This window comes from Beta vulgaris, chromosome 5 (assembly GCF_026745355.1).
Source record: "Beta vulgaris subsp. vulgaris cultivar EL10 chromosome 5, EL10.2, whole genome shotgun sequence".
In the NCBI taxonomy this organism is placed as follows: Eukaryota; Viridiplantae; Streptophyta; class Magnoliopsida; order Caryophyllales; family Amaranthaceae; genus Beta; species Beta vulgaris.
Window position 1 is genome coordinate 66723526 of NC_079206.1, and position 19711 is coordinate 66743236.

The 19711-nt window shown below is 33.0% G+C and overlaps 2 protein-coding genes across 2 annotated transcripts in view; one reads left to right on the forward strand and one right to left on the reverse strand.

Annotated features, from left to right (window-relative positions):
- The window catches only part of MYB12 (transcription factor MYB12), a 6438-nt gene extending 5167 nt beyond the window's left edge, over positions 1-1271 (reverse strand). The window contains 1 exon segment of the mRNA NM_001303064.1: positions 960-1271. Coding sequence (NP_001289993.1) covers positions 960-1092 — 133 coding nt within the window. The 5' untranslated portion in view covers positions 1093-1271.
- Positions 1272-9091: 7820 nt separating this feature from the next.
- On the forward strand, positions 9092-18493 carry LOC104894742 (dnaJ protein ERDJ3B). Its single transcript, XM_010681048.4, has 10 exons — positions 9092-9429; positions 10044-10192; positions 10828-10963; positions 11198-11309; positions 12251-12367; positions 12746-12832; positions 15358-15417; positions 15557-15634; positions 17659-17730; positions 18013-18493. The coding sequence occupies exons 1-10, from the start codon at positions 9353-9355 to the stop codon at positions 18169-18171; spliced, it is 1047 nt and encodes a 348-aa protein (XP_010679350.2). The 5' UTR covers positions 9092-9352; the 3' UTR covers positions 18172-18493.
- The last annotated feature ends 1218 nt before the right edge of the window (positions 18494-19711 follow it).

The window sequence follows — 19711 nt, forward strand, 5'->3', positions numbered from 1 at the left end:
TCGTTTAACATCAATTTTTTTTTCTATAATTTTTAAATAATAGGTCAAATTTGACTTCGTGTGGTCCAATGGAAAAGCATATCAATGTTTTTCTAAAGGCAATCTTAAAAAAGGAACTAATATTCAAATTCTTTTAATATTATAGTAATAATACATTAAGGTCTATCATTTAAAGAGAGAAGTACTAGGAACTAATATTCGAATTCTTTTAAATTATATTATATAAATATCCGAATCTAACTTTCTCTGTAATAATAATTGGTCATATTTTACGAGTAAAATAAGGTTTTCCCTCTTCAATCCTTGTCAATAGCTTAAAAAGTCATTATTTGCCCTAGATATATATACTAGCTCACTCAATTTTTCTCTTTCTCGAGATAGTAGCTTTAGTTATCCAATTTTTGCAACAAATGTTGTAAGTTACTAAAACAAGTTGGGACTTAATTCCATCCTCAATATTTTGTTTTCCACTTCAATCAGAGAATTGGTCAAGTAAAATAGAAGTGGGGTACATTATTACACATTATTACAAGATTCTAAACTCAAAGTCGATTTGATTAGCGGCTATAAATAGTGATAAATAGTGGTAATGAGAATGAAACTTTATCACAAAATATATATTTTCCTTTATAAATTTTCATTACCACCCAATACCACCTATGGATATTGAATAATAATGAAATTTCAGAAAGAAAATGTATATCTTGGCATCGATGAAGAAAACATCACCATAGATAATGATGTTGGATTTCATTACAAATTAATATACACTATAATGCATTATCATTTCTGCTTAGTTTTATTCTTTTGCAACTATTTCCTTTATTTGCAACTTATGAAAAAAATGTTAGACTCAAATAAAATGCCCATTGTTCAATTACATCTTAGAAATATATACTTCTTCTATGATATATGAAGCCACATATTTATATAGACAGAAAAATAGATTGAACTAAAACCTGCATTTTTGGGCATTGACCTCCAAGACCCTTCCCCATTTTCTTCTATGTATTTCATCAACTTCTGATCTTCTTCATCTGTCCACCTTCCTCTCTTTAACCCAATCTTTTCGCAACACGGCGCTCTCCCCATTATCGCGTTCTCGAGCTTTCGAGTGCGATAAAAATGGAAATGGAAATGGAAATGGAAGAGAAGAAATGATTTATAAGGAAAGTTTTTGTTACTTAGTCAAAGAAAAAGCGTGATATATAAATTTGTAACTTTCTAAGTGTAGTAATATTGCATGGGAGAGTGAAAGGAGTGAAAATAACAAAATGAGTGTACTATCACTTTGACTTCTTATAAAGTGTGATAATAGTGTGTATATATATATATACTTTATAATACTACTAAAATGCAACATGATGTAAAAATTTATGAGAAAAAAAAAGTGGGACCCAAATAAAAATTAAGAATAGAGGTTATGGATTGGGCTACGTCGATAGGGTAAATAAAGATGTGAATCGTGGAGTTTTGAGGGTCGTAGCCTTGTGAGAGGGTTTTCTATCTCCCACGTTGATCCTTTACTACTTTCTCTCTCTACTTTCTCTCTCTAAAAGTCTAATTAAATTTGTTAGATATATACTGTAAAGTAAACTAGTCTACATTGCTAGAGTAGTTTTACTACAATCATTGGTTGGGACAAATTAAGTACTTTAATGGTTAGAATTTGGAGATTGAAGTATCCTTGTTTTATTTATTTACTATTCCTATATGCATGCGATGCGTGCGAAAACAAATAAAAGGTCAATTATTGCGTAGTAATATATATGAAAAAATTATTCATAAAGTTGATTGTATATTTTTCTTCCGTTTTTTGAAAGCCAATATATCAATGATGATGTAAATATTTTGTTGATTGAGGATATAATGATGAAAAATGGTGAATTTATATTTTATTACTTAAGGGTATAAAAGGAATTACCATTTTTAGTGTCCTTCTCCTCTTCCCTTATATAATAGAAATTTAGGGAAAGTAGTTAGTATCATTTAAGTAGAGTTAGTGATTTAATTATATATAATACACTCTTCATCGTATAATATAGAGTCATATATGATCAGGTTTGATCAGGTTTAATACAACACTCAAAAATAAGCTTCAATAAGGATCAATCAGGTATAATAAGTTCATGTTTTTTCAGGAATAAAGAACGCAAACTATTGGATACTAGTTGTGAAGTTAAATAACTATACGATAACTTTAAAATAAAGTTAAATATAGTTATAAAGAGCTAGTCTTGCGTGCGTGGACCTGTTCCACACTAATATTAACGTGGACTAAACTGATATATCTAGTGCTTATCCAACACTCCGGAACGTCCGTTAGCAATATCCATAAATTCATTCACTTAACAATATCCTTCTAAACATTTATTCATATGCTATAATTAAGGCTCTATGATCTAAGGAGTTTAATTATTATGGACATTTAGGACTTACTAGGAGCAAGGAAGAAATCAACAACTTCTTTGGCCACACTCTTCGTCTTTGCTCTTTTAGGTCCACTGTCTTAATTGAATAGTTTCTTTTCAACTACTATTCAACGTAACATAACTTCTCTGCCTTTCATTCTCTTACTAAGTTTCTAGTGTTTCCGGATCTTCCCTGTATGGAAAGTTGAGAATATTCCAGCTACTATATAGTGTACTGTGTAAGTAATGGGGATTATTTGAAGGTTTGAAGTGACTTTAACCTTCATTAGATATTATTCCGTTAGTTTTGGAGTGAACCGGTATCCTTTAAATATACAAGTCGGTTTGGGATCCTGCAAGACAGGACACGTAAACTAACCTCGGAGGTTGATCCGAGGACTAGAAATCCGATTTCTTACATATACTTATATATGCATTGCATAATATCATCAGATTTGTAACAAGATCTTGTTCAATTATTTTCTTATCACATGCAATATGATTATATATTTGACTCGTATATACCTTAAGTTTTTGTTTGATGTACGTTGGTCCATTGCCTACCTTTTTACCCTATGTGACATCAAAAGCTCTTTCACTTATTTTTCATAACACATGAGTATATATATGATCATTTGTCCATTATGAAGGCGACATAAAAGAATAATTACGTAACTCTATTTTTCAACAATTTAAAAGACTCGAAATGATTTTTACATAATACAAGTAAAACCAAATTAAAACCTGCATGATATGATCAGGGCGGAATCAGAAAAATATCTTAAAGAGGTCAAAAATATAATTTGTATTTTTAGAGGGGCTCAAATATAAAAATTAAGTTATTTTATTTTTAAAAAATTACATTTTCAATCTTAATTTTTCTGAAAATTCAAAAGTTGGTCCAGGCTACTGCTCCCGCCGGTCCCCGTGATATTCCGCCCCTAAATATAATATCACTGTTAATGGTTTGTCGGATCAAATACCTTTTTTTTTTATAATTTGTTTTGAGTTAAACATCATGTATACCATATTATCGGTTTAATTAAAAATATCGTTGTTAATTATAATTAATCTTCGAGTAATATACATTATTGGACAAAATATGAACTCTACATTTTAACTAAGCTAGGTTTAGGAGCCTTCACTTGTATAGTACTACTACATTACACATGCACAACTTATGACATTAAAGTAGCAAGAGTAGCGTGGAAGTTATTGATCCAATAGTTTGTATGGCTTATAGTTCATCATATGACATTACACAGTACTAAAGCTCCACCATCACCATTAATGCAAATTGCTAACGTATAGCTTTTGTGACTTCTAGTAATTAACCATATGCTGTTACCTCGTTATCAGTACTTGGAGTTGTATATTTAGCAAACTTCAAATTAAAGTTTCAAAATTATATTTACCAAATTTAGAAACGAATTGACACGTAAAAATTTTACTCGAGCTATATTAAGATGTATCTCTCTTATACATTTCCATTTAGATTACTAGATTAGTATCCAGCTGTCCAGCATGTCAATTCTTTTCAACTTATTTTTACTTATCTGAACTTATTAATTTTTATTGGACTTTATTTGAAACTTATGCTGACTTATTAGACCTTATTTTGATCATGTCAAACCTTATTTTTGATAAATTGATATTATTAGAAATTGTTAGACTTTATTAATGGGGATGTCAAATTAGGCAGGCTGGATGTGAAGGATGGTCCCTCTATAACCGCACCCACCTAAAAAAGGAAGAGAAGATAAAAACTGCATGAAAATCAAATATCACATTTCTTAAAGGACTGTAGACGAAAATTCAAATGCATTAGTTTCTTACGATAGCCTTCAAAGTTAATTTATGAACTTCAAAATTTACTAAAGATATTTTGAGAATTATACCGAACTTCAATAATCCTCGCTCGGAATAACATTTCCCAAAAAAATCACTTAATCTTAGAAAATATTAATTGTTGAGATATATAAGACCTTATAGTCTTGCATTATTATTAAAAGAGACGGTCTAATTTTATATTAAAATTAGATCTCTATTCACTAAATAGATAAATTTATCACCGAAAAAAATTAACCTAATTACTATTGGACTATTTTTCTTTTTAATATTAGGCTTACTATTACCTAATTTTAATTTAAAAGTAAACAATCTCTTACAAAACAAACTCTATAGTCTTAAAGAGTGGCTAAATGCTAAAGTGATAAATAAACCATCCAACAACTAACTTCCAGATATTTTTGCCTGAGTTATCCATTTCCTTATGGTATAGGTTTAGCATAATTACATGAATAGCATCAAAGTTGAGTGGGTTCTACTAATTGTAGTGCTAATTGTGCCACGCATTTAGAATTGATTTGGGACAAAATCGTAGACAATCTAACAAATCAATCAACTAGTAGTTAATGTTATTTAGTCTATAATCTATATATTTGTCGTATGTGTAATTAATGTTCTAAATTAGTTCAATTATCGTATATATACTACAATTATTTGTCGTACCTCTGTTTTTATTTAGTTGCAACGTTTTGACTTTCACGCTTGCCAATGTACAATTTCAAATCGTTTTATCTCTAATTGTATGTAAGTAAAAATTATAAAAATTTGATATTATGAAAGCTTACATCGAAATGAATCAAACAAGACCCCACATGACTATATTTTGTTTAACATATAAATCAATAAATGTGGTCAAATAAGAGAACATAAATAGTGCAATTTGTCAAACGTTGCAACTAAAAAAGAACTATATATTTAAAGTGTGGGGGTCTAAACTCTTAACTCTCAACTGTGCTTAGGAACATTCTGTATTATTCTTTATAACTCAATAATTTGGACATCTCCATTATCCATAATGACATCATGAATCAGTCATAAGTGATCTTTCATGACTAGAGAATTATGGGTAGGTTATAGTCTAGTTAATTAGTCATGTATCCCCTCAATTACTGATATATATGTTAAGAATTTATGGTTGAGAATCATGTAGAGGCCCAATAGTTGGAGCTCGCAGCTTGAGGTTGGGAGTTCGACTCTCATCAACCCCCATATTTAAGGTATTTGTGTGGATATTTGATTCTGGATATAGATCTCCAGTTTCTGATCTATAGGAGTTGTTTTATGAATTGAGATCCCCTTCTTACTTCTAACTTATGAGGGTTGAGCCTGCTTAAACCAATAAATTATTGAATAAAAAGAAATAAGGTGATCGATTGTTTGGACAATTAGTCATTTTGGGTTTTGATTTTATATATATTGATAATCTACCCCAAATGCATTTGCTTTGGCATAAAGTTGTGTCACTTATCGTGTATGGAAATTGTGAAGGAATTAGTGAACTAATATGTGATTAAATTGACATTTTATACTCAATATGTAATGTATTGAAATTGTACATAGGAAAGTTTAGCCATCTTTTTATCATTTGTTGAAAAAAAAATCGAAATTAAATAAATTAAATCACGAATTTGCATATTTCAATAATTATTGAATTGTTATTTTCCCATGGCGGAAATACCTATAAAAATAACAATTATATGTTTTAACATCTCTCTCCCCAAATATAAAAATTATGTTTAATATCAATTTGAATGTTGTGTTGCAGTCAAATTAATTTAATTTATCAAGAGTCATTATAACTTATCATAATTATCAACAAGATTTATCAAAACTAATCGAAACTTCTAAAATGAACTCATCTCAACCTATCATATTTTTTTTTTCCTGAAAACAAGACTTTATCAAAAATAAATTAGGAGCAAAAGAGAAACACTATTTTAAAAACATTTCATGCCAAGACTTTTTAGAAAAGAAACTAGTTTGTGAACAGGGCAAAACGCCCCAATTTATTTACCAACGTGCATTTCACCATTTGAAGTCTGCAAAAATAGAAATATTATCTTATCTTTAAATGATTTTTCCTCAAAAAAAAAGACCAATTGGGTATATAAGTCTAGTTGGTAAGTGCTTTAGCATATCAAATGAGAGGTTAGGAGTTCGAGTACTGAAACACACATTTTTATTGTTTAATGTTTCGTTTGATTATGCGGCGAAGGGGATAGTACATATATGTAATGCAACGGTTACTATAAAGTTGTTGCAATAGCTTAATCTATGAACCTCAATTGAAATGGGTCGTTGCAATAAATGATCCTACTGCAACTGTATACAAAATAACCGTTGCATTAGCTTATTTTAACCATTGCGTTTGATTAAAAATGTAGTAGTGATATAGCAACACGGTATTTTTGTTTTAGATTTTAGATATATATAGATAGATGGAATGGGTTGTTTATCCGATACTATCTAGAAACAAATTGTTGTGTTGCTATCCATTATTCAATGGTGTACCTTCTGAATAAGCCCACAATTGAAGTGGCTGCCAGACTACACCGTTGTGGACTTTGCCCTACAGTAGTACAGTTGTACCATATCTTCTAAGTTGGAAATTATTAAGGCCCTTAGCCCTACAATTTTGTACCATTGTCCAATTTCTACATTTTGATCTGAAAGCCATTCAGGTCTCTTTAGCCCATAATTTATCAAACAAATTATTATGTAATTAATTTAGCTATGTCAAAAGTGTTAACTATTATACCGGCATAGCATACATATAAGTAGGGATGGTAATGGGTCCCGGACCCGACCCAGACCGGCTAGGACCCGACCCATTTTTAAGGGTCTGGGTCTAGAAATTATAGACCCAATGGGTTCGGGTCGGGTCTGGGTCCCGAAGAAAGTGGGTCGGGTTCGGGTCCGGGTCCACATATGCTAGACCCAGACCCGCCCCGCGGACCCATTTACATATTAGAATTTTTTTTTTTTTACCTAAACTCTAAAATTTTATGAGAGACATTAACTTTATAAGTTGTGCACATTTTAACATTTTATTAGTTAATTCTTAAAATTTTATTTAGAGAATGTTTTAACCATGGATACAAGAACCTATATATATTAGGGGGGAAATTTTAATAGAGACATTAACTTTATAAGTTGCAACATTTTAATATTTCTTAAAATGTGATGAAAACTTAAAATTAAGAAGGACCCAGTAAGGACCCATGGACCCGCTAGACCCAGCGGGTTTGGGTCTGAAAAATCTAGACCCAACGGGTCTGGGTCTGTGAAAAATAAACGGGTCTGGGTTTGGGTCCAGGTGGACCCGACCTAGACCCGCCCCATTGCCATCCCTACATATAAGGCTAGAATTTGTGCAGTAACTAGTTATTGGCTTATTGCTTGGTTTATATCATGAATCATTTTGTTCGAATGAATGACATAGCTCAATTTATGAAGAAGCATTTTTGCATACTTTGTAGAGTGAAAGAGTCCGATAACAGAATAAATTAAAGAAATATTGGACATTATCATGAATGAACGAACAAAAATAAGTAGTTCAGTAGATTTTAGTTCATCCACATGTTCTCCAGATCAAACTGAATTATCTTCATCGTATGAGAAAATTACCATGTGACAGATAACCAAGCGTCACTTAAGTTCAAATATGTATATAAATGGATCAGCTCTAAAGTGATCGATTGTTTAGCTAGTAGAGTTGTTGAAATAGCTAATATGATTGCGATTTTGTTAGGGCCAGTCATGAATTTGTGTAAAACTATGTAAACATTAATAGGAGTGGTGTTTCCATGATTAATTATTTCTTTGTATTATTTTATTTTAATTTTCATCTTTTAGTCCAACTCCTTGTTAGCACCAAAATAGATAACTTCACCTATATTCTACTAGTCTTATATGCACGTAATGTGTGCGATTATGTGTGATAACAAATGAAGTAAAAATAAAATTAATTGGGTAAAAAACTGTTTTTGTATTTTTTTTTCTCAAAAGACTAATGTTCAATTTAAATGTCTTACTTCCCCCTTTTCCATTCAAATGAAACAGTTAGTTATCTTCTTTTCTTTTCTTCTTTTATTCTTTTTTTTTTTTTTTTTGTCCCCCATGTCTTGCCTTATATAATAGAGATATATTGGTACATACATCCAATGAAAAGTTTTTATACTTTAGAAAGTGATTAAAGTGGCATTATATTGATGAACTGTATACAATGAAAAATAAATATTTAGATGCATGCCTTATACGCTCTACTGTAACAATTTTTCTTTTAATACCTAGTAAATCTCGTATCACATGAAGTTTCTAATCCAAATAATCAATTCATATTGGTGTAACTTTTTATACTTTTAAAAAAATTTGTCGATAATTTATTTTATTTTATTTTACAGCATGTCAACAAATATTTATGTTATAATGATACGTTGATATCAATTTACTGTTTAGTTGGTATGGATCGAAATTTTTCGGGTTTGAACCTGTTCGGACCGGAAACTCGATTTCAAGTATTTCTATCCAAATTCGTTTCTAAATTCTTGTCCGATTCGACTCTTTGCACAATTTCTATTAACGGCTACCAAATGAGTAGTTAATGCTTTATAGAATTTCCAAAAATACATATTCGTCTCCATGCAAAGTGCACAATCTCTCTCCCCCATCAAGTGATCAAACCCTTTTGATACGCTAAACACCCCAAACTTTAAACGAACATCCACGTGTCACTCACCAATTGGACGTAAACAACAAAAACTCCTCCCTGATTGGTCGAATTCTATGAAGAACACGTCGCGTTGATTGAAAATACTCAGTCGTTTTGACACTCTCTTAACAAAACCGAAAAATATAACACTGAAGATTGAAGAACACCATTGTTCACAGAGGAGAGAGAAAATCACTTTGCGAAGGAGGAGAGAGAAAGCTTACAAAATTCAACTTTTGATTTTTGCGATTTTGAGAAAGGAATTTCAATTGTTTCGTTTTGATTATTTGCGCGGAAAAATTTCGAGTGATTTCTTCATCAAAACCCTAGAATTTGAGTTCGGAGTGGAGAGATCACGAATCTCTCACTCATATCAAAATCAATGGCGAATCGGAGAACAACGATGAATTTGTTGATTCTGTTCTGCATTTTGTCGTACAGTGTTTTCGCCATTGCAGCGTATGTTCATTTTCTCTCTCTTAATTTTTATCATTGTTTGTACTTAGAAGAATTGAATAATGAGCTGATTTTTGTTGATTTTTGTGATTTCTGTTTTCGCCATTGCAGTGTATGTTCATATTTGTTGTCTCTTAATTTTTATCAATGGTGATGAAGAAATTGATGTTTGTAATTAGAAGAATGGAATAATGAGCTGATTTTTTTTGATTTATTTTTTCGCCATTGCAGACTTGCAGTGTATGCTCATTTTTTCTATCTCTTAATTTTTATCAATGGTGATGAAGAAATTGATGTTGTACTTAGAAGAATGGAATAATGAGCTGATTTTTATTGATTTTTGTGATTTCTTTTTTTCGCCATTGCAGTGTATGTTCATTTTCTTCTGTCATTTAATTTTTATCAATGGTGATGAAGAAATTGATGTTTGTACTTAGAAGAATTTGAATATCGAGCTGATTTTTTTTATTTATTTCTTTTTTCGCCATTGTAGCGTATGTTCATTTTTCTCTCTCTTAATTTTATCAATGTTGATGAAGAAATTGATGTGTGTTACTTAGGATTGAATAACGAGCTGTATATTATTGATTTTTGTGATTTCTATGGATGGAATTTAGGAAGAGTTATTATGATATATTGCAAGTTCCTAAAGGAGCTTCAGAGGATCAGATCAAAAGAGCTTACAGGAAACTTGCGTTGAAGTATCATCCTGATAAGAATCAAGGAAATGAGGAAGCAAACAAGAAATTTGCGGAGATTAATAATGGTAACTTCTAATGAATGATTGATTATAGATTATTTGATTGTCTTTTTAGGAAATTTAGTTCGGAAGTTTGTTATAAATTCAAATTGACCTAATTAGTATCCCAATTTGTTAATCAAGGGCAAAATGCTGATGATTACTGCTCGTTGATCGTTAATTTAGAGTTGTATCTGTGTCAATTAAGGGTGATTAGATCAATTTTGAATAAGAATGTCTTGAAATGTTGCTTACTTCTGTTTTAGAAAATAAATTGAGTAAAATATGTTACTTCCTCCCTTTCAATTTAGTTGTGATGCTTTTAAAATCACGAACTCCTAGGTAATTTTTGGAGAGGAGAGAAATAGAGAAAGGAAACAAAAGGATCTCATGTGATAGGAGAGAGATAGAGAGAAGTTATTACCCAAAATGAAAGTGTAACATCTAATTTGAAACTTCCTAAAGTAGAAAGTGTCACAACTAAATTCGAACAGAGGAAGCAGTTGATTTCAAAAGGTGCTATATATAAGGTTATTGTGTACAAAAATTGCTTCTTTTTGATTAGTATTAGAGTATGTACATTATTTTAAATTTGGTGGAGGTTAATTAGGGAGATGCTGTGTTTTTGGATCTAATTTCTAACTCTTGCTTGTTTTTGGCAGCTTACGAAGTTTTGACAGATGGTGAGAAGAGGAAAATTTATGATAGGTATGGTGAGGAGGGTCTTAAACAATATGCCGCAAGTGGCGGCCGAGGTGGTGGTGGTGGTGGGATGGGTTTTCAGGACATATTCAGCCAGTAAGTTGATGCAACCCCTTTGGTGATATAAATTTTTCCCCCTTTTATCCTGATGTTTGCTGACCTTACTCTAATGAGAATCGTTAGGGTTGTGTTTGTTATTGTAGCTACAAACTGTGAGCAAGATCTATTGCTCCACAGCTTCCGTGTCTTTTAATTCCATGTGCAATGAGTTAACTTAATGCATAGCAGTGGGATCTGCAAGTTAATCTTCAAATTTTGGTATTCTTTCAGATTCTTCGGAGGAGGTATGGAAGAGGAAGAAGAGAAAGTAGTGAAAGGAGATGACGTGATTGTAGATCTAGAAGCATCGTTGGAAGACCTGTACATGGGAGGCACACTGAAGGTAGGATGGTAATACTATGTATAATTACTGCTATAGAAAAGACACTGATCTGACCACACAGCAAAGCAAATATAGGGACGCAGTACTTCGTTATAACTGTGAATCGTCACATGATTTATGCATTTACGAATAAAGACACGTTATTGGGAGCAACAATTTCTCTATGTTTAAGGTTGGATAATATTGCCTTGTTGGCTTGTCATTGTGGTTTGGCTTGCTCTTGATATAACAAGAAGTTCTTGAATCTTGATTGAAAAAGAATATTAAGCACAGGAATAAAATACTCTTCTCGCTTCTAAACACTGTTTCATCTGAAGTACCGTGCATTATAAGGAATCGTTCTTGTGTATGTTGTGTGTTTTGAGTAATGTTTAAAAGGCATGACCTCCTCTGAAGTGTTGCCTATAGCGTAGGGATAATTAAAGGTGAAGGTCAACTGGTCAAGGGGATACAACTAAGTGAAGCAAGTCGGTCATGCATTTAACTAAAATACTTTCATACATGTGAATTTTATCTCACATTGATTCAATTGGTAATATGAATTCGCTATATAAATTGCTGGATTTGCATACTAACCCATGATTGTGCCATTCCTGGAGGAATAAAAACCCACTAAAATTCATGATTCTTCTTATAAAAAATTATAAAGGATAGTGAGGTGCATCCTGCCCCTGAATGCACTGAAGTAAAGAATATTATCTTGTCAGGGTTGGTGTGCTTTTAAGCCTGTGGTCCGCGGTTTTTTCATATCTGCTCATATGTCCTAATTATGTTCAGAAATTCCCCGGCTCACTATAAGTTTTTGAAAACGAATGATTTTCCCATGCATTTTTGGCTCACTAGAAGATTTATACTTTTTATTGGAGTCTAGAGAGTTGGACAGTACTCTTCAGTCTAGGTTCATCATTAATTGCTTATGTTATCTGGCTTTCAAATGCAAGGTATGGAGGGAGAAAAATGTCATTAAGCCAGCATCTGGAAAAAGGGACTGCAACTGTCGTAACGAGGTCTATCATCGCCAAATTGGGCCGGGAATGTACCAGCAGATAACGGAGCAGGTATAGTAGTTATAAATGCTTTTAACCAATTTCTATGAGGCTGTTTTTAAATAGAGATATTTGCTGTACTTATTTGTACGGTTTTTTCACTTTTCGTGAATTTTATGTGGGCTCACTCATGGTGGGTATTAGGCTCTACTGGCTGTACTCTTGTTCTCAAGCCTTCATGGTTTGCTTCACTGGGGCTATTCAGAACCATCATGCTTGACCTTTTTTGTTCTTTTGTGAAGGGGGTGAGGTTTTGGGGGTGGGGTGTTGCTGCCTGTCATCTAGCTCCTATAGTTGCTATGACCATCACGTTTGAAGTTTGATCTGCTTTATTACGTGCTGTGTTGCTGCTTATTTATAAATTTACATGCTTCATTCTACTTTTTGCAGGTCTGCGACAAGTGTGCAAATGTGAAATTTGAACGTGAAGGTTATTCCTTAACGGTAGATATTGAGAAAGGGATGAAAGATGGACAAGTAAGGTTTTATTAATATGTATGAGATTTGATGTCTTTGAAGAACTGTTTATGCATCATACCGAGTATCATCGCATTAGAGAATAGACACTGTATTCTGTTTGAATAAATCAATGACTGTCGGGAATAAGGGAGGATATACTGGACGTAACCACTCCCTTGGTTGGGGGCTGTGCCCCACTGCCTTTCGATCAATACAAAGTTGAGGAAGCTGATCACGAGCACTACAGGTGTGGGAGCGATCCTAGTTAGGGAAGGCTAAGACGGTACATTTTTTCAATGTCATAAGCTGTAAATAAAAAGAGCAAGGCAAATCAGAAGAAACCAAATATGGTGGAGCCTTCTTTGTGAAAGAGAGGAGAGTCCTCCTGACAGGCCATTGAAGGGCAAAAGAGAGTATAAAATTTGTCAACATAGGAAGATAGTGAAAGTAAGTGGAACTTAGAAAACTAGAAGTAAAAGGAAAGTGGGAAGAACATTAGAAAATTTAGGGAGTAGAACTCAAACCAAGCTGTGATCCTCATGCTTCTTTCATCAAGTCATGTGCTTTTACTGTTGGCCTGAATATCACTCTGTCCTACTCTTGGACCATATTGTATTTCTTCAGTTATGAATTCATTTTTTTTGGGATCAAAACTTATTTGAGTATTTCAGAGCGCAAGTCCCTTTTAAACATTTGTAACCTCATATATTATAGAAGTGCTCTACTGACATGGTTCTGCTACTATTCACCTAGTACAGAAACTTAAACGTTAATAACTTTTGGAGAAATGGCTTTAAGGCCTTAATTAATTTTCCTTCTTATGGCTTTTTCTTGGGATTCTCTTTTGGTGGTTATGGAAAACATGTAACTCATCTTTTGATGAGCTTCTTAATGAACAATTATGTTTATTAAGGTGGTGTATATGGGAGAAATATTTCACATTAATATTGGACGTTACAAATAAATGTGTAACGGTTTATTATTATTGTGATTGAATATATGCTTGTAATCTCTCCTATATATACATGTTTTGTCTATTTTTTATAAGGGTAACAATATTCCAATCATCCAATCCTATTAGATTAACCTCTCTTGAGCAAGAGCTTGTGTGGCTCCAATCCCTCACACTAAAGTACATGGGTGTGTGGGAGTGATGTTAACTTTGGGGAACGAATCGGCCATAACGTTTTGTACCTCGGACGGGCCGAATCTCGTTTTTAGGGCAGTGACCTAGTTGCCACGACATCACATACCCATTCTTTTAGATTATCTAAGTGATATTTCTATTATAATTTCTTCTTTGTAGCCTTGATGTACCTTATTTTTCCAACAATAACAACCTCCTAATATGGTTGTTGGTGGGTTTAGGTAGCTCCACATGTGTGCAATTTACTACTTAATTGGTTGAGAATCATGAGACTAGTAAATAGGCTTTTTTTTTTTGTAATCTATACAAATATATTAAAAGGCGTGCGAAAACAAGAAACTGTGCCATGTGGCGCTCTCCCTAGGGAGTTTTAGTTCATGTAATCCATGTACAATAAAAAAATTAAGAAATTGCATAGTATAGGATTTGATCCCAAGACCTCAAGTACATATACTAAAGTTTTAACCATTAGGCTAAGTTGTATTTAGTGTTATTATCATAAAGTATTATATTAATAAATGAATTTTTTTCTTACCCGGGGCATAGCTCGGGCCTAATAACTAGTTCTTTCTTGAAAACTACAAAATTAGGGAGTACAGTTTAGGGATATACAACGCCAAATAGTTGTTAAACATTAAAGTGTGCAGAGAGTGAGGGACAACTCAGTGGTTAGAGCATCTCTCTTGGTTCCAAGAGGTCTTGGGATCCATTCTCACCCCAGGCTGGGATCTCCTTTACTCCCCCATCTTGTCGAGGTTTGTCCTTACCCGAAAAATGAAAAGGAAAAACATTGAAGTCTGCAAGTAGGTCTTGTCCCTGTAGTAGGAGGCATCAAAGAGGCATCAAGGTCTTCTGTTAGTTATGAACTACAGTCACGTATAAAAATAAAGGTTGCATGTTAACTTTAAAGGCATTTGATACTCAAACTCGCTACGTTTTTTAATTCTTGGGAAGACGTCTGTTCCCTCACTGGTTTTTTTTTCCAGATCCTTCTCCCTAGAAAATAGATATTCAGTCAGAAAGAAGCGGGTCTAAGTTTTAGCATAGACAATTTCCCTTCATTCTTTGTGTAAGGGGTGAAAGACAGTATCACCACTAACTAGACCTTTCAAGAGTTGACACAAGTTGAAATGGTATCATAGAAGTCGGGGTTTTTAAACAAGAAGCTTTCAACTCACATCAGTGATGACACTAAAATAAATGGACCCCAACCAAAAGTCATCCATAGCCCAACTTAACCTAAATTTCAAAGTGAAACTGTAATCACTGACATTCACAAGGTCTATAATTTGACACTTCCCTAGACCTCTTTAACCCCCCCCCCCCCTCCCCCCCTCCCCAGTAGTTAGATGTTGAATTATCCTTTTTGACAAGCACTAACTTATATATCCTGCAGGAGATAACTTTCTGGGAAGATGGCGAGCCCAAAATTGATGGAGAAGCAGGGGATTTGAAGGTTAGACTTATATTTTGTTGATGACTCAAATTCTACCAAACACAAACATCTTTGGATCATAAATTTTGTTTCTGATTTGTGTGCTTGAGGATATCATAGCACATAATAACATAACAATAACCACCTTCTGTCCATGCAGTTTCGTATTCGTACAGCACCCCATGATGTTTTCAACAGAGACGGCAATGACTTGCGCACAACTGTTACTATTACTTTGGTAAGTATTACCCGTATTCTGTTTATATAGGTATTGTTTGTTGTTTAGTTGCTGTACTAGCATTTTAACAATTTACTGGTTACTTTGTCCACTTTCATGGACATGCTTTTATGTGACTCTGCTTAACCAATTTTGGTTGCCTCTACATCGGAAGAGGTTAAGCGCAGTCCTAGAGAATTCAATATGATGAACAATAATATCTTCTAGTTAATGGGCTTTGCCCATAATAGGTAGATGGCCTTCTGGTTTACCTTGAGCCTGTATTGCTTCCACGAGCTTGACCTGTTTTGGGCACCTGAAGTTTTCTTTTTAAATCATTTGTAAATCTGTTCGCAGCCAGTTTATATTTTGTGTAATTGTTCATAGAGATAGAGAACATATTATAGATATAACACAAGTACAAGGTAATACAAAAGTCCCATTAATTACACAAGAAATTTTAAATGAAGAAATAACAAAAATTAATAGTGTATTAGGAAATAAACCAATAACATTTAGATTTGTAGAATTAGCACCCGTAGAGATTATAATAAAAGTCTCTTTTAAAGAAGGAATAGATCTACATTAGAGTTACCCACTTGATTATATGACTTAGTCAATTAGGAGGGATAAAGTTCATTCAACAACAAGACCGCTGCAATATCTACATTCTAAATCAAACAATAAAATTGTCGGCAAACAGAGAAATAACAAAATTGAACACATCGACTAGTAGAAACCATAAAGAAAAATGGCAGGTAATTGAAGAAAATTTACAGATTTTTCTAATTTGTCCTATTTGTGTCTACTTGATTTCCTTAGTCCTGTTACTTCAGTTTTTCACTTCGACTTCTCCTTTGCATCAGCAGCCTTCTTAGCCTCAGCATTCTCTTCCCATTCCTCAGCAACAGGAATTTGTGTCTACTTGATTTCCTTAGTCCTGTTGCTGAGGAAAGGGAGGAGAATGCTGATGCTAAGAAGGCTGCTGATGCAAAGGAGAAGTCGAAGCGAAAAACTGAAGTAACAGGACTAAGGAAATCAAGTAGAGACACAAATAGGATAGATTAGAAAAATCAATAAATTTTCTTCAATTAACTGCAATTTTTCTTTATTGTTTCTAATAGTCGATCTGTTCAATTTTGTTAGTTCTCTGTTTGCCGACAATTTTATTGTTTGATTTAGAATGTAGATATTGCAGTGGTCTTGTTGTTGAATGAACTTTATTACTCCTAATTGACTAAGTCATAATTAAGTGGGTAACTCTAATGGAGTATCTATTCCTTCTCTAAAACAGACTTTTATTATTATCTCTACAGCTGCTAATTCTACAAATCTAAATGTTATTGGTTTATTTCCTAATACACTTTTAATTTTTGTTATTTTTTCATTTAAAACTTCTTGTGTAATTAATGAGACTTTTGTATTACCATGTACTTGTGTTATACCTATAACATGTTCTCTATCTGTTATCACTAAATATTCTTCCTTTTTCTTTTTAAAAACTTTTCTAAAATCAAATTTTTTTCTCTATTATCTTATTAGGAGATAAAGTAAATCCTTCATATTTCACTTCATTATATTTTTGTAAATAAAAAATAGCTCTTTGATTTTTATGTTGTACATTGATATTTTCATCATAATCAACTTCTTGTAATTCCTTATCCATTACTATCAGTTACAGTGTTATCTTCTTATTCACTACTCATCATTTCATTGCTATCTGTTTCATATTCTTAAACATATATTTCTTCATCTAGTTGTATGTTAGTTTTTCCTATTTCATATTCGGCTATAAGTAATTCTACAAAGTCTATATTTTTAATGTCTGTATTAGTGTTTTTATTCACTTTAGTTTTGCATTCTCTTGCGATATGACCTTTTTGTTCACAATTATAACATCTTTTTGGATTATTTGCATACTTATAAATTTTTCGATTAACGAGGTTTCACGCTAATATTCCAAGACATCTATCAATTGTTTTGTTATACCTTGAGATTAGGAATGATTTTGTTTTATTTTTATGTTTTTTACTTTGTACTTTCAGGTTCAAGCACTTGTTGGATTTGAGAAGACTATTAAACACCTTGACGGACATTTGGTAGACATCAGTTCAGAGGTGAGGGTTTAATCACTTGGTTATAGCTTCAGCGATTTTCGTATTCAAACACTGAACGAGTTCTCGTTTGGCTCACCAAGCTTACGCACCCCTTCCTAATAAAAATATAACCACCAAATTGCAAGTATTGCACTTATTTGTGAACGTCGGAAATAATTGCGCTAGTCTGAATGTCTTAGCATGTTTGAAGTTAATACCATGTGAACTTTCGCCAAATAACTCAAAGAAAGTGAAGCTTAAGATTGTAGATGTACTAATCTGACAATTCTCAATGATGTTCAGGGTGTCACGAAACCAAAGGAAGTAAAGAAGTTTAAAGGAGAAGGAATGCCATTGCATTTGAGCAACAAAAAAGGGGATCTTTATGTCACTTTTGAAGTCTTGTTTCCATCTTCATTAACAAAAGATCAGAAGGTGAAGATCAAAGAAATTCTCGGTTAGATGTCGATTGGAGAAAATTTTTGTTCTGTCCAAGTATGTTTCCATATGCTCACTGTAACATGATGAACTTCTTACCATAGATTTCGTTTGCCGCCTTTTCTTAAAAATTTTTCTTCTCGATTTATCATTTTTATGGAGTAGAATAGGGTTTCCTTGATATTGCAAGTTGCAAATCTCCTGTATTTATAAGGGGCTTCTGCTGAGATTGCAAAAGCACGGTTGATGGGAAAAATTAGGATTTGTTATATGATCAAATATAGCATTGTATTTTTTTTGATTTCGACGATCATGATAAATCAAGTGTTTTTGGTGGTCGAATGCATACCGATAACATCATATTCATGGTGATTTATACTCCTAAACCTGCTTCATCTGAAATCCGTCTCTATAGTGAGAATCATCCTTATGTTGCGAACCATATACATAGGGTTCATAGCATAATACAGTTGCAGATTTTCAGAAAATGCACCTATAGTATAGAAAACATACACCTGCATGAAGTATCTAGTTCATTATGTTGGTTGGTTACCACAATTTTTTGCAGGTAGTCATATTTACTCCTACCTTTTCACACACGAAGCAACGACCATAGCTCATTTGGATAAATACCGAAATGATCATTAATAAAGAACCTTGGACGACAAAACGTGAAGTTTTTCTTAAAATCAGTTCTTTATTTAATTATGTTTCATGAAGATATGTGAAGAACCGCAACATATGGACATTATTTTCACAGATTTAAGGGTTTATGACTTTATGCCCATATTAATCAACTTTGATAGTTAAGAGAGCATTGAGTAATAGTAGCTTGACTCATGGCTAGTTCTCAACTACTCATGGCTAGTTCTCAACTACTCATGGCTAGTCTCTTTCCATCCTTATCTTCCAACTATAAAAACCAATTTGCAAGAATCAATACTTCTTAAAAAACAACCTAAAAATCATATGATTTAAGTTGTATAATGAATTCAAAAATACTCATACTATTTCTGCCTAGAAACTAGTCAAAAGAATGATGTATGGTTGATGAGAGTCAAATCTCAAGTGTGAGTGTGATCTCGAGTCTTGTCACTCAAAGTCCTGTAAAATAAGGAAAACTGGCCCAGGTGTTCTCGAGAAAGTTCCTCCGACGCTCAAGTCGTTGCTGGGTTAGGGAGAGAAAGTGAATAATTGTAGAGAGAGATGATCTGGTTTTGTTAGGTGAGAATTAAATATTTGTTTACTGATGGGTCTGCTGTTTTTATAGTGTTGGGGATTCCTCATACAGGAAACCCTATTGAGCGGACACGCTTACTTTTGGAAAAGTTGTCTCCCTTTTATGGCAAAGTTATTTTCTATCTAAAAAGCTGGTGGGCCCCTGGGGAGCCTGCTGAGGTGATCTTTTAGATGGGCTTTGGGGAATATCATTGTACCAGATTACGGGTCCAAACACATACTTAATTACTTATACAAATTATGCTATTAAAGAGTAACAAACATAAAAGTAAAATTACTTTCGTGGTTTCCATATACTTGTTTTTGGCGTAACAAAAAACTATAA